The sequence below is a fragment of the Nerophis ophidion genome, linkage group LG16 (assembly GCF_033978795.1).
Source record: "Nerophis ophidion isolate RoL-2023_Sa linkage group LG16, RoL_Noph_v1.0, whole genome shotgun sequence".
Lineage (NCBI taxonomy): Eukaryota > Metazoa > Chordata > Actinopteri > Syngnathiformes > Syngnathidae > Nerophis > Nerophis ophidion.
The window spans coordinates 45,513,762-45,528,864 of record NC_084626.1 but is presented as its reverse complement, the minus strand read 5'-3'; the positions used below and the strand labels follow the sequence as shown (position 1 = coordinate 45,528,864).

Below are 15,103 nucleotides of genomic sequence, written 5' to 3'. Positions count from 1 at the left end.
AATTAGCCTGCACACCTGTGGGATGTTCCAAATAAGTGTTTGATGAGCATTCCTCAACTTTATCAGTATTTATTGCCACCTTTCCCAACTTCTTTGTCACGTGTTGCTGGCATCAAATTCTAAAGTTAATGTTTATGAGTTTGAACATCAAATATGTTGTCTTTGTAGCATATTCAACTGAATATGGGTTGAAAAGGATTTGCAAATCATTGTATTCTGTTTATATTTACATCAAACACAATTTCCCAACTCATATGGAAACAGGGTTTGTAGTATAATAGTTTGTAGTAGACCACACAACCCTACAAGTTGATTAGTGCCAATTGACCTGCACAAAGTACTTTTTGTAACACCAAAGACACTTGGCAGGTTCGGCACAAATGCACAATACATTTCTTGTGTGTGAGAATCCCTGGCTGAGTTCATAGAAGACGATGTGATGGCCGATCAAACTGCAGGTGGTCACCATGTTCTTGTTTGAAAACAGATCAGCTAATTGGCAGCACACACAAATGTTATATTTAGTGCAGGATACACGGTGACATATTTCATCTCCCAGCTCCGCAAATGTTGCAAGTCGGACACTGGAGGAGACTGAACTTTGGGTCTAAGTGAGCGTGTGGCGCAGATCCCAGGACAGCAGGTGGAAATAAAAGCCTGGAAGTGCAGCAAACATCAACACTAACCTCTACTTTCTTTTAAATGAATACTGCATCATTCTTTCTTTTCCAGAGTCCTGTGACTTTCTTTTGACCGCTCGCCCATTTTAGTTTTCACAATAATCTCAAACGTACAAACTTTGTATAACGTATTTCCTTGAATTGCCGCCAGGTATATAGTACGCGCCTGCCTAGAATTACTGCCGGGTCAAACTCCTTTCGCAAAATAATTAGCGCATGCTTAGCATTACCGCCGGTTCAGGATTAACGCCGGGTAGAAACTTGTTTCGCAAAATATTATTTTTTTTAGCGCATGTCTAGAATTTCCACAGGGTCAAACTCGTCACGTCACAAGTGACACTTCACCTGTCATCATTTTCAAAATGGAGGAGGCTGATTTCAATCATTTGAAATCGCATAAAGGGAAGATGATTAAGAGCTATTCAGTAGGATTTAAGGTCCAAGCTATTGAATATGCTAAAAAGAACAGTAAGCAGCTATGTTTTATTAATATACCATAGCTGCGTGTGTCAAATATGAGTCATTAAATGACTCCCGCCTCCTGGTGGTAGAGGGCGCTAGTGATCCTTCTTGCGACTACTCGGCTGCAGTACCATGAATTGATAAACGTGGACCCCGACTTAAACAAGTTGAAAAACTTATTCGGGTGTTTACATTTAGTGGTAAATTGTACGGAATATGTACTGAACTGTGCAATCTACTAATAAAAGTATCAATCAATCAATCAAAGAAGAAGTGACAACAAGCAGCAAGAGTGAGCAGCGTTTGTTAATGTCTTCCTTTCGCCTGCACTTTTAACATGGAGGATTACATATCTAAAATAAAACAGTTCTCTAAACTGGACTTTCAATGGAAGCAGGAGGTAATAAAGGAAGATCTCCATCGAGACAGAGACTTTTAAAACTGAAGAAAGATAAGGAAGACTTCTATAAACAAGTTATCGATGCTTTTGATCACAAGGAGCTGCGCATGGACTTCATTTATAAGTAAAGGTAAGACCATAATAATGTTTTTTTTATTAAATGTGCTTTTCATGATGGTATCCTTACATCACACTCAAATTTATAAGCGCAGGCCTAATTTTACCGCATGCCTTTGGTAAGTGCCGGAGTGAGAAGAGGTTTTAAATTAATTATCGCCCCGGCGGCAATTCACAGAAATACGGTAGTAAACGTTCGCATTGGAAGAAAGCTAGAATAAAAAAGAATATGTTTTCTAGAATAAAATGTCAAGTCAAACTGGGATCTGGAATGGGTGTGACGCACGTTTCCACGGCAACAGTCCCCGCTAATGACTTTAAACGACTTCAACTCACTTCATCCAAACCACATGTTCGGCTTTTTTGTGTGAAATGATAAATACAAACCCTGTTTCCTTATGAGTTGGGAAATTGTGTTAGATGTAAATATAAACAGAATACAATGATTTGCAAATCCTTTTCAACCCATATTCAGTTGAATATGCTACAAAGACAACATATTTGATGTTCAAACTCATAAACTTTATTTTATTTTTTTGCAAACAATAATTAACTTAGAATTTCATGGCTGCAACACGTGCCAAAGTAGTTGGGAAAGGGCATGTTCACCACTGTGTTACATCACCTTTTCTTTTAACAACACTCAATAAACGTTTGGGAACTGAGGAAACTAATTGTGGAAGCTTTGAAAATTGAATTTTTTCCCATTCTTGTTTTATGTAGAGCTTCAGTCCTTCAACAGTCCGCGGTCTCCGCTGTCCTATTTTACGCTTCATAATGCGCCACACATTTTCCATGGGAGACAGGTCTGGACTGCAGGTGGGCCAGGAAAGTACCCGCACTCTTTTACTACGAAGCCACGCTGTTGTAACACATGGCTTGGCATTGTCTTGCTGAAATAAGCAGGGGCGTCCATGAAAAAGACAGCGCTTAGATGGCAGCATATGTTGTTCCAAAATCTGTATGTACCTTTCAGCATTAATGGTGCCTTCACAGACGTGTAAGTTACCCATGCCTTGGGCACTAATGCACCCCCATACCATCACACATGCTGGCTTTTCAACTTTGCGTCCATAACAGTCTGGATGGTTCGCTTTCCCTTTGGTCCGGATGACATGATGTCGAATATTTCCAAAAACAATTTGAAACGTGGACTCGTCAGACCACAGAACACTTTTCCACTTTGCATCAGTCCATCCTAGAAGATCTTGGGCCCAGAGAAGCCGGCGGCGTTTCTGGATGTTGTTGATAAATGTCTTTCGCTTTGCATAGTAGAGCTTTAACTTGCACTTACAGATGTGGCGACTAACTGTATTTAGTGACAGTGTTTTTCTGAAGTGTTCCTGATCCCATGTGGTGATATCCTTTAGAGATTGATGTCGGTTTTTAATACAGTGCCGTCTGAGGGATGGAAGGTCACGGTCATTCAATGTTGGTTTCCGGCCATTTCTCCAGATTCTCTGAACCTTTTGATGATATTATGGAGCGTAGATGTTGAAATCCCTACATTTCTTGCAATTGCACTTTGAGAAAGGTTGTTCTTAAACTGTTTGACTATTTGCTCACGCAGTTGTGGACAAAGGGGTGTACCTCGCCCCATCCTTTCTTGTGAAAGACTGAGCATTTTTTGGGAAGCTGTTTTTATAGCCAATCATGGCACCCACCTGTTCCTAATTAGCCTGCACACCTGTGGGATGTTCCAAATAAGTGTTTGATGAGCATTCTTCAACTTTTATCAGTATTTATTGCCACCTTTCCCAACTTCTTTGGCACGTGTTGCTGGCATCAAATTCTAAAGTTAATGATTATTTGCCAAAGAGTTTGAACATCAAATATGTTGTCTTTGTAGCATATTCAACTGAATATGGCTTGAAAAGGATTAGCAAATCATTGTATTCTGTTTATATTTACATCTAACACAATTTCCCAACTCATATGGAAACAGGGTTTGTATATTGTGTATCGTGACATGGCCTAAAAGGACAACATGTATGAAAGGCAACATACACCATATTGCCAAAAGTATTTGGCCACCACATAGGAACTTAACAGACTATACCAACTTTATTTATAAAGCCCTTTAAAAACAAACACAGTTGAAGAACAAAGGACAGAAACAGAGGCAAAGGACAGACTAAAAAAAATGTTAAAACAGAAGTAAAATACATAATACAAATGATCCTAAGAACTATTTGTTAGAGAAAAAGCAGTTGAAAAAAAGTTAAAAACATGCTGGGTTAAAAGCCAGTGAATAAAAATGGGTTTTAAGAAGGGTCTTAAAGGCCTACTGAAAGCCACTACGGCCTTTTTAGTTTACTAAATTGCAATTTTAAATTTCCCGCTTAGTTTGTTGTAGAAAACGTGGCGGAATGTTGACGCAAGTTTGACACATCTTGGACTGTAGAGGACATGCTAGCCAGCACCACTAGCGGCTAAAAGTCGTCTCTTTTCATCGCATAATTACACAGTATTCTGGACTTCTGTGTTGCTGAATATTTTGCAATTTGTTCAATGAATATTGGAGACGTCAAAGAAGAAAGATGTAGGTGGGAAGCTTTTAGCCTTGAGCCACACAAACACACGGTGTTTCCTTGTTTAAAATTCCCGGAGGTGACGCTTTACTATGGATCAGAGCGGTCAAGCGAACACGGATCCCGACTACATGTCAACCGGCAGGTTTCGGTGAGAAAATTGTGGTAAAAAGTCGCCTCTTACCAGAGATCAGCGGACCTTGCGCCGTCCATGCAGCTGCCATGACTTCTCTCAGACATTGGCGTCAACACACCCGTGGCCACACCCCTCCGACTATCAGGTACTATTTATAAATAAATACATAAATGGGTTGCACTTGTATAGCGCTTTTCGACCTTTAAGGTACTCAAAGCGCTTTGACACTACTTGCGCATTTACCCATTCACACACTGATGGAGGGAGCTGCCATGCAAGGCGCTAACCAGCACCCATCAGGAGCAAGGGTGAAGTGTCTTGCTCAGGACACAACGGACGTGGCGAGGTTGGTACTAGGTGGGGATTGAACCAGGGACCCTCGGGTTGCGCACGGCCACTCCCGCACCGCGCCCGCCGTCCAATTTATTAAACTCACTAAAACACTAGCAACACAATAGAAAGATAAGGGATTTTCCAGAATCATCCTAGTAAATGTGTCTAATAACATCTGAATCGCTCCCAATGCAATCGCCTTTTTTTTTTCCTAGTCCTTCACTCTAAGTTTCCTCATCCACGAATCTTTCATCCTCGCTCAAATTAATGGGGAAATTGTCGTTTTCTCGGTCTGAATAGCACTTTTTGTTGCAGACTCCCATTATAAACAATGTTCAGATGTGAGGAGCCATCACACCGGTGATGTCATCGTCTGCTACTTCCGGTACAGGCAAGGCTTTTTTATCAGCGACCAAAAGTTGCAAACTTTATGGTCGATGTTCTCTACTAAATCCTTTCAGCAAAAATATGGCAATATCGCAAAATGATCAAGTATGACACATAAAACTTGAAGTGCCATCCCATTCCTAACCCATAGGGGTCAATGTGATGTGGTCTCCACTTTTAGCAGGTTTTACAGCTTCAACTCTTCTGGGAAGGGCTGTCCACAAGGTCGCGGAGTGTCTTTATAGCAATGTTGCACCATTCTTCCAAGGTCACACACTGACGTTGGTGGAGAAGTCCCGGCTCTCAGTCTCTGTTCTAACTCATCCCAAAGCTGTTCTATCGGGTTCAGGCTAGGACTCTGTGCAGGCCAGTCAAGCTCATCCACACCAGACTCTGTCATCCATGTCTTTATGGACCTAGCTTTGTGCAATGGTGCACAGTCATGTTTGAAGAGGATGGGGCCCCGCTCCAAACTGTTCCCACAAGGTTGGGAGCATGGAATTGTGGCTGAGTTGCTGTTGTTCCCGAACTCTTCACTTTTCTTCTAATAAAGTTGACTTTGGAATATCTAATATCTTCCCCGTGGCCTCCTGCTGGTTGGACTTGCTCTGGCATCCTGACCAGATGCCCGAACCACCTCATCTGGCTCCTCTCCATGTGGAGGAGCAGCGGCTTTACTTTGAGTTCTTCCCGGATGACAGAGCTTCTCACCCTAGTTCCACCAACCGGCGGAGGAAACTCATTCGGGCCGCTTGTACTCGTGATCTTGTCCTTCCGGTCATAACCCAAAACTCATGACCATAGGTGAGGATGGGAACGTAGATCGAGCGGTAAATTGAGAACTTTGCCTTCCGGCTCAGCTCCTTCTTCACAGATTGATTACTGAAGACGCCTGTCCACCTCACCATCCACTCTTCCCTCACTCCGAGGTACTTGAACTCCTCCACTTGGGGCAAGATCTCCTCCCCAACCCGGAGATGGCACTCCACCCTTTCCCGGGCGAGAACCTTGGACTTTAGGTGAGTTCACTCTGAGCCAGAGTTAGAATATTTCTGTTTAAGTTATCACACAACTCTTACGCTTCAAGGCCGTCGCTCTAGTTTTTATCTACTGTGCACAAGCTGTACTTTTTCTGCTTTGTGCAAAGGCACACAACTTGTTATCTTCCACGGCATGTGAGGAGTGGCCTCGCCGCAGATGTTTTCTCCCTTTAGAAGAAGCCTCAGCGATGTAACGAGGGAACTCCCAAAGTGCATAAATAGAGGAGCACGAGGGCTGTTCCTCAGAGCGTAGAGTGAGACTGTAACTGAGTGTGCAGCGCCATGCCTTCTCCTCATGAGCAAAATTGAATTGATTCCTTGCTTCTTGTTCTGTTTGACAGCTTAAAGCTGACATTAATCGCAGCTTCTCTTGCTGTTAAGTCCACAGCGAAGACGACCATTGGAGGAAACTTGAGAGTCATCCATTCAGTTCATCCCGAACGTAAGTTTCGTTCCAACGTATATTTCTCTTCTTCTCTCAGTGATACATCTGCAACACCCGGGAGGAAACATGTGGGGTAAAAACTCTGGGTGTAGGTCGTGCGAAACAAAAATATGTCTTACGGGCATAAAGTGGAGGACGCAGATGATGGCGATGATGAGGAGGCCGATGATGATGGAGGCCATGGCCACGTAGAGAGCGTTCTTGCCCAGGCGTAGAGAGCCGTCATAGTCGCCGTTGTAGTAGCTGCTCCTAGACTGGGAACATGTTTTTATTCTTAATAGGCAGGCTTTAGTTAGCACGTCAGGGAAGAGATGATGTGCTAGCTTTTTTAGAGGCGGTATAGTACCGAATATGATTCATTAGTATGGCGGGATAGAATAATATGCCCATAAAACAACAATTACGTTAGCATGTCAGGCAAGAGATAATGGGCTAGCTTTTTAAGAGGCGGTATAGTACCGAATATGATTCATTAGTATGGCGGAAAAATGTGTATGCCCATAAAATGACGATTACGTTAGCACATTACGCAAGAGATAAAGTGCAAACTTTTTTAGAGGCGGTATAGTACCGAATATGATTCATTAGTATGTCGAGAATAATTCATATGCCCATAAAACAACAATTATGTTAGCATGTCAGGCAAGAGATAATGGGCTAGCTTTTTAAGAGGCGGTATAGTACCGAATATGATTCATTAGTATGTCGGGAAAAATGTGTATTCCCATAAAATAACAATTACGTTAGCACGTCAGGCAAGAGATAAGGTGCTAACTTTTTTATAGGTGGTATAATACAGAATATGATTCATTAGTATGTCGAGAAAAAATCATATGCCCATAAAACAACAATTACGTTAGCATGTCAGGCAAGAGATAATGGGCTAACTTTTTTAGAGGCGGTATAGTACCGAATATGATTCATTAGTATGGCGGAAAAATGTGTATGCCCATAAAATGACGATTACGTTAGCACATTACGCAAGAGATAAAGTGCAAACTTTTTTAGAGGCGGTATAGTACCGAATATGATTCATTAGTATGTCGAGAAAAATTCATATGCCCATAAAACAACAATTACGTTAGCATGTCAGGCAAGAGATAATGGGCTAACTTTTTTAGAGGCAGTATAGTACGGAATATGATTCATTAGTATGGCGGAAAAATGTGTATTCCCATAAAATGACGATTACGTTAGCACATTAGGCAAGAGATAATGTAACCTTTTTAGAGGTGGTATAGTACCGAATATGATTCGTTAGTATGGCAGAAAAATGTGTATTCACATAAAATGACGATTACGTTAGCACATTAGGCAAAATATAAGGTGCTAACTTTTTTAGAGGCGGTATAGTACAGAATATGATTCATTAGTATGGCGGAAAAATGTGTATGCCCATAAAACAAAAATTATGTTAGCACATTAGGCAAGAGATAATGGGCTAACTTTTTTAGAGGCGGTATAGTACCGAATATGATTCATTAGTATGGCGAAAAAATGTGTATTCACATAAAATGACGATTACGTTAGCACATTAGGCAAAATACAAGGTGCTAACTTTTTTAGAGGCAGTATAGTACGGAATATGATTCATTAGTATGTCGGGAAAGAATAATATGCCCATAAAACAACAATTACGTTAGCATGTCAGGCAAGAGATAATGGGCTAACTTTTTTAGAGGTGGTATAGTACCGAATATGATTCATTAGTATGTCGAGAAAAAATCATATGCCCATAAAACAAAAATTATGTTAGCACATTAGGCAAGAGATAATGGGCTAACTTTTTTAGAGGCGGTATAGTACAGAATATGATTCATTAGTATGGCGGAAAAATGTGTATTCTCATAAAATGACGATTACGTTAGCACATTAGGCAAAATATAAGGTGCAAACTTTTTTAGAGGTGGTATAGTACGGAATATGATTCATTAGTATGTCGAGAAAAATTCATATGCCCATAAAACAACAATTACGTTAGCACGTCAGGCAAGAGATAATGGGCTAACTTTTTTAGAGGCGGTATAGTACCGAATATGATTCATTAGTATGGCGGAAAAATGTGTATGCCCATAAAATGACGATTACGTTAGCACATTAGGCAAAATATAAGGTGCTAACTTTTTTAGAGGCAGTATAGCACGGAATATGATTCATTAGTATGTCGAGAAAAAATCATATGCCCATAAAACAGAAATTATGTTAGCACATTAGCCAAGAGATAATGGGCTAACTTTTTTAGAGGCGGTATAGTACCGAATATGATTTATTAGTATGCCGAGAAAAAAATCATATGCCCATAAAACAACAATTACGTTAGCACGTCAGGCAAGAGATAATCGGCTAACTTTTTTATGGTTGGTATAGTACCGAATATGATTCATTATTATGGCGGAAAGAATTCATATGCCCATAAAATTACGATTATGTTAGCACATTTGGCAAAAGATAATGTGCTAACTTTTTTAGAGGCGGTATAGTACCGAATATGATACATTAGTATGGCGGAAAAATGTGTATTCCCATAAAATGACGATTACGTTAGCACATTAGGCAAGATATAATGTGCTAACTTTTTTAGAGGCGGTATAGTACCGAATATGATACATTAGTATGGCGGAAAAATGTGTATTCCCATAAAATGACGATTTCGTTCAAACATTAGGCAAGAGATAATGTGCTAACTTTTTTAGAGGTGGTATAGTACAGAATATGATTCATTAGTATGGCGGAAAAATGTGAATGCCCATAAAATGACGATTACGTTAGCACATTAGGCAAAATATAAGGTCCATCCATCCATCCATTTTCTACCGCTTATTCCCTTTCGGGGTCACGGGGGGTGCTAACTTTTTTAGAGGCAGTATAGTACGGAATATGATTCATTAGTATGTCGAGAAAAAATCATATGCCCATAAAACAGAAATTATGTTAGCACATTAGCCAAGAGATAATGTGCTAACTTTTTTAGAGGCGGTATAGTACCGAATATGATTTATTAGTATGTCGAGAAAAAATCATATGCCCATAAAACAACAATCACGTTAGCACATTAGGCAAGAGATAATGGGCTAGCTTTTTTAGAGGCGGTATAGTACGGAATATTATTCATTAGTATGGCGGGGGAAAATCATATGCCCATAAAACAACAACTACGTTAGCACGTCAGGCAAGAGATAATGTGCTAACTTTTTTATAGGCGGTATAGTACGGAATATGATTCATTAGTATGGCCGAAAAATGTGTATTCCCATAAAATGACGATTATGTTAGCACATTAGGCAAGAGATAATGTGCTAACTTTTTTAGAGGTGGTATAGTACGGAATATGATTCATTAGTATGTCAAGAAAAAAATGATACGCCAATAAAACAACAATTACGTCAGCACGTCAGGCAAGAGATAATGGGCTAACTTTTTTAGAGGCAGTATAGTACGGAATATGATTCATTAGTATGGCGGAAAAATGTGTATTCCCATAAAATGACGATTACGTTAGCACATTAGGCAAAAGATAAGGTGCTAACTTTTTTAGACGCAGTATAGTACCGAATATGATTCATTAGTATGTCGGGAAAAATTCATATGCCCATAAAACAACAATTACGTTAGCACGTCAGGCAAGAGATAATGGGCTAACTTTTTTAGAGGCGGTATAGTACCGAATATGATTCATTAGTATGGCGGGAAAATGTGTATTCACATAAAATGACGATTACGTTAGCACATTAGGCAAGAGATAATGTAACCTTTTTAGAGGTGGTATAGTACCGAATATGATTCATTAGTATGGCAGAAAAATGTGTATTCACATAAAATGACGATTACGTTAGCACATTAGGCAAAATATAAGGTGCTAACTTTTTTAGAGGCAGTATAGTACGGAATATGATTCATTAGTATGGCGGAAAAATGTGTATGCCCATAAAATGACGATTACGTTAGCACATTAGGCAAAATATAAGGTGCTAACTTTTTTAGAGGCAGTATAGTACGGAATATGATTCATTAGTATGTCGGGAAAGAATAATATGCCCATAAAACAACAATTACGTTAGCATGTCAGGCAAGAGATAATGGGCTAACTTTTTTAGAGGCGGTATAGTACCGAATATGATTTATTAGTATGTCGAGAAAAAATCATATGCCCATAAAACAAAAATTATGTTAGCACATTAGGCAAGATATAATGGGCTAACTTTTTTAGAGGCAGTATAGTACGGAATATGATTCATTAGTATGTCGGGAAAGAATAATATGCCCATAAAACAACAATTACGTTAGCATGTCAGGCAAGAGATAATGGGCTAACTTTTTTAGAGGTGGTATAGTACGGAATATGATTCATTAGTATGTCGGGAAAGAATAATATGCCCATAAAACAACAATTACGTTAGCATGTCAGGCAAGAGATAATGGGCTAACTTTTTTAGAGGCGGTATAGTACCGAATATGATTTATTAGTATGTCGAGAAAAAATCATATGCCCATAAAACAAAAATTATGTTAGCACATTAGGCAAAATATAAGGTGCAAACTTTTTTAGAGGCAGTATAGTACGGAATATGATTCATTAGTATGTCGAGAAAAATTAATATGCCCATAAAACAACAATTACGTTAGCACGTCAGGCAAGAGATAATGGGCTAACTTTTTTAGAGGCGGTATAGTACCGAATATGATTCATTAGTATGGCGGAAAGAATTCATATGCCCATAAAATTACAATTATGTTAGCACATTAGGCAAGAGATAATGGGCTAACTCTTTTAGAGGCGGTATAGTACCGAATATGATTCAATAGTATGGCGGAAAAATGTGTATGCCCATAAAATGACGATTACGTTAGCACATTAGGCAAGATATAATGTGCTAACTTTTTTAGAGGCGGTATAGTACCGAATATGATACATTAGTATGGCGGAAAAATGTGTATTCCCATAAAATGACGATTTCGTTCGAATATTAGGCAAGAGATAATGTGCTAACTTTTTTAGAGGTGGTATAGTACCGAATATGATTCATTAGTATGGCGGAAAAATGTGAATGCCCATAAAATGACGATTACGTTAGCACATTAGGCAAAATATAAGGTGCTAACTTTTTTAGAGGTGGTATAGTACGGAATATGATTCATTAGAGTGTCAAGAAAAAAATGATACGCCCATAAAACAACAATTACGTTAGCACGTCAGGCAAGAGATAATGGGCTAACTTTTTTAGAGGCGGTATAGTACCGAATATGATTCATTAGTATGGCGGAAAGAATTCATATGCCCATAAAATTACAATTATGTTAGCACATTAGGCAAGAGATAATGGGCTAACTTTTTTAGAGGCGGTATAGTACCGAATATGATTCATTAGTATGGCGGAAAGAATTCATATGCCCATAAAATTACAATTATGTTAGCACATTAGGCAAGAGATAATGGGCTAACTCTTTTAGAGGCGGTATAGTACCGAATATGATTCAATAGTATGGCGGAAAAATGTGTATGCCCATAAAATGACGATTACGTTAGCACATTAGGCAAGATATAATGTGCTAACTTTTTTAGAGGCGGTATAGTACCGAATATGATACATTAGTATGGCGGAAAAATGTGTATTCCCATAAAATGACGATTTCGTTCGAATATTAGGCAAGAGATAATGTGCTAACTTTTTTAGAGGTGGTATAGTACCGAATATGATTCATTAGTATGGCGGAAAAATGTGAATGCCCATAAAATGACGATTACGTTAGCACATTAGGCAAAATATAAGGTGCTAACTTTTTTAGAGGTGGTATAGTACGGAATATGATTCATTAGAGTGTCAAGAAAAAAATGATACGCCCATAAAACAACAATTACGTTAGCACGTCAGGCAAGAGATAATGGGCTAACTTTTTTAGAGGCAGTATAGTACGGAATATGATTCATTAGTATGTCGGGAAAGAATAATATGCCCATAAAACAACAATTACGTTAGCATGTCAGGCAAGAGATAATGGGCTAACTTTTTTAGAGGTGGTATAGTACCGAATATGATTTATTAGTATGTCGAGAAAAAATCATATGCCCATAAAACAAAAATTATGCTAGCACATTAGGCAAGAGATAATGGGCTAACTTTTTTAGAGGCGGTATAGTACAGAATATGATTCATTAGTATGGCGGAAAAATGTGTATGCCCATAAAATGACGATTACGTTAGCACATTAGGCAAAATATAAGGTGCAAACTTTTTTAGAGGCCGTATAGTATGGAATATGATTCATTAGTATGTCGAGAAAAATTAATATGCCCATAAAACAACAATTACGTTAGCACGTCAGGCAAGAGATAACGGGCTAACTTTTTTAGAGGTGGTATAGTACCGAATATGATTCATTATTATGGCGGAAAGAATTCATATGCCCATAAAATGACGATTACCTTAGCACATTAGGCAAGAGATAATGGGCTAACTTTTTTAGAGGCGGTATAGTACCGAATATGATTCATTAGTATGGCGCGAAAAATTATTATGTCCATAAAACAACAATTACGTTAGCACATTAGGTAAGAGCTATTGTGCTAATTTATTTAAATTAATAATTTTAATGATTCGATCTGATCCTGATTCTTGGTGTGATGATTCGATTCCGAATTGATTCTCGATCCGAATCGATTCTCTCAATATATTATTGAGAAAGTAAATTCAATTCTCCTTCCTGAGCTGCCACCTTATAAATAATATCATAAAATAATATTTAAACGTTTAACATGTGACACTTCAAACTATTTTGAAGAGAAATAGTTGATGCACATTCAGGTCAAATCTTCCAAATTAAAATCAAAAAATGTGTCCGTGGTTTTGCTTAATTCCAGTAAAGTACTTCTAACTTTTATTATTGTTTTTTGTTTTTGAACACAGACTTTTGGCAGTGGAACTGGACTTCAACCGGCACCTGAGCGGTCCGCAGCTACAAAAATGTTGGGGACGTCTGGTCTAGAGTCCAGACCTAAGACTTCCTTCCAGGCTGTAAAGATGACATGAGAGGACTACAGAGTCTGAGACGTGGACTCACCATGAGAGAGAAGACCAAGGCCACGATGTTGACCGGGTAAGCAGGACACAAGCAGCTAAACATGCTTAACAGAAGATAACTTCTGAGTGGAGGCTCCACTTCCTGCGTGGAACTGCTGTCCAAACATTCAGTCTCCCCGGGGGAACTTTTCTCAGCTGGAGGGAGAACTCCCAAAGCCATTGTTCCAGACACCAAAGAGGGGGGGGGGGGACTGGGGGGACTGGGGGGGGGACCACAGGAGACTTGCCAAAACCTGAAAGAAGTCACTAAAAAAAAAAAGATACAATCCGTTGGGTTTGAAGTCCGTTGTGAGGACGCTTTGAGTCCTTGTAAAAAGAAAAAGGATCGGTGCTGAGAGGACGACTGAAATGGAGGACTGAGGATCTCTGGTCACTGATCCTGTTGGCCCAGGTCTGGAATCTAAGTCTGCTTCATGCCTCAGATCTCATCATGCCGCCACTGACCCTCTGTGGACACACATAAGGTACTGGTACACAAGTATGGTACTGGTACACAAGTATGGTACTGGTACACAAGTATAGGTACTGGTACACAAGTATGGTACTGGTACACAACTATGGTACTGGTACACAAGTATAGGTACTGGTATACAAGTATGGTACTGGTACACAAGTATAGGTACTGGTACACAAGTATGGTACTGGTACACAACTATGGTACTGGTACACAAGTATAGGTACTGGTACACAACTATGGTACTGGTACACAAGTATGGTACTGGTACACAAGTATGGTACTGGTACACAAGTATAGGTACTGGTACACAAGTATGGTACTGGTACACAAGTATAGGTACTGGTACACAAGTATAGGTACTGGTACACAAGTATAGGTACTGGTACACAAGTATAGGTACTGGTACACAACTATGGTACTGGTACACAAGTATGGTACTGGTACACAAGTATGGTACTGGTACACAAGTATGGTACTGGTACACAAGTATAGGTACTGGTACACAAGTATAGGTACTGGTACACAAGTATAGGTACTGGTACACAAGTATAGGTACTGGTACACAAGTATAGGTACTGGTACACAACTATGGTATTGGTACACAAGTATAGGTACTGGTACACAAGTATAGGTACTGGTACACAAGTATGGTACTGGTACACAACTATGGTACTGGTACACAAGTATAGGTACTGGTACACAAGTATGGTACTGGTACACAACTATGGTACTGGTACACAAGTATAGGTACTGGTACACAAGTATGGGTACTGGTACACAAGTGTGAGAACTGGTACACAAGTATGGTACTGCTCCACAAGTATGGTACTGGTACACAAGTATAGGTACTGGTACACAAGTATAGGTACTGGTACACAAGTGTGAGAACTGGTACACAAGTATGGTACTGCTCCACAAGTATGGTACTGGTACACAAGTATAGGTACTGGTACACAAGTACAGGTACTGGTATACAAGTATGGTACTGGTACACAAGTATAGGTACTGGTACACAAGTACAGGTACTGGTACACAAGTA

General features: G+C 39.4%; 1 protein-coding gene across 1 annotated transcript; it reads right to left on the bottom strand.

Annotated features, from left to right (window-relative positions):
• Nucleotides 1-3,704: 3,704 nt before the first annotated feature.
• On the bottom strand, nt 3,705-13,790 carry LOC133535466 (transmembrane protein 233). Its single transcript, XM_061875327.1, has 3 exons — nt 13,588-13,790; nt 6,651-6,785; nt 3,705-6,576 (listed from the first exon to the last, which is right to left on the bottom strand). The coding sequence occupies exons 1-3, from the start codon at nt 13,765-13,767 to the stop codon at nt 6,565-6,567; spliced, it is 327 nt and encodes a 108-aa protein (XP_061731311.1). The 5' UTR covers nt 13,768-13,790; the 3' UTR covers nt 3,705-6,564.
• Nucleotides 13,791-15,103: the final 1,313 nt, after the last annotated feature.

Bases quoted from the DNA above. Each gene is read 5' to 3' on its own strand.
- LOC133535466 (XM_061875327.1), bottom strand. From the start codon at position 13,767: ATGGCTTTGGGAGTTCTCCCTCCAGCTGAGAAAAGTTCCCCCGGGGAG. The intron at 6,786-13,587 runs GTGAGTCCACGT...ACATGTTCCCAG, and splicing joins CCTTGGTCTTCTCTCTCATG to TCTAGGAGCAGCTACTACAA.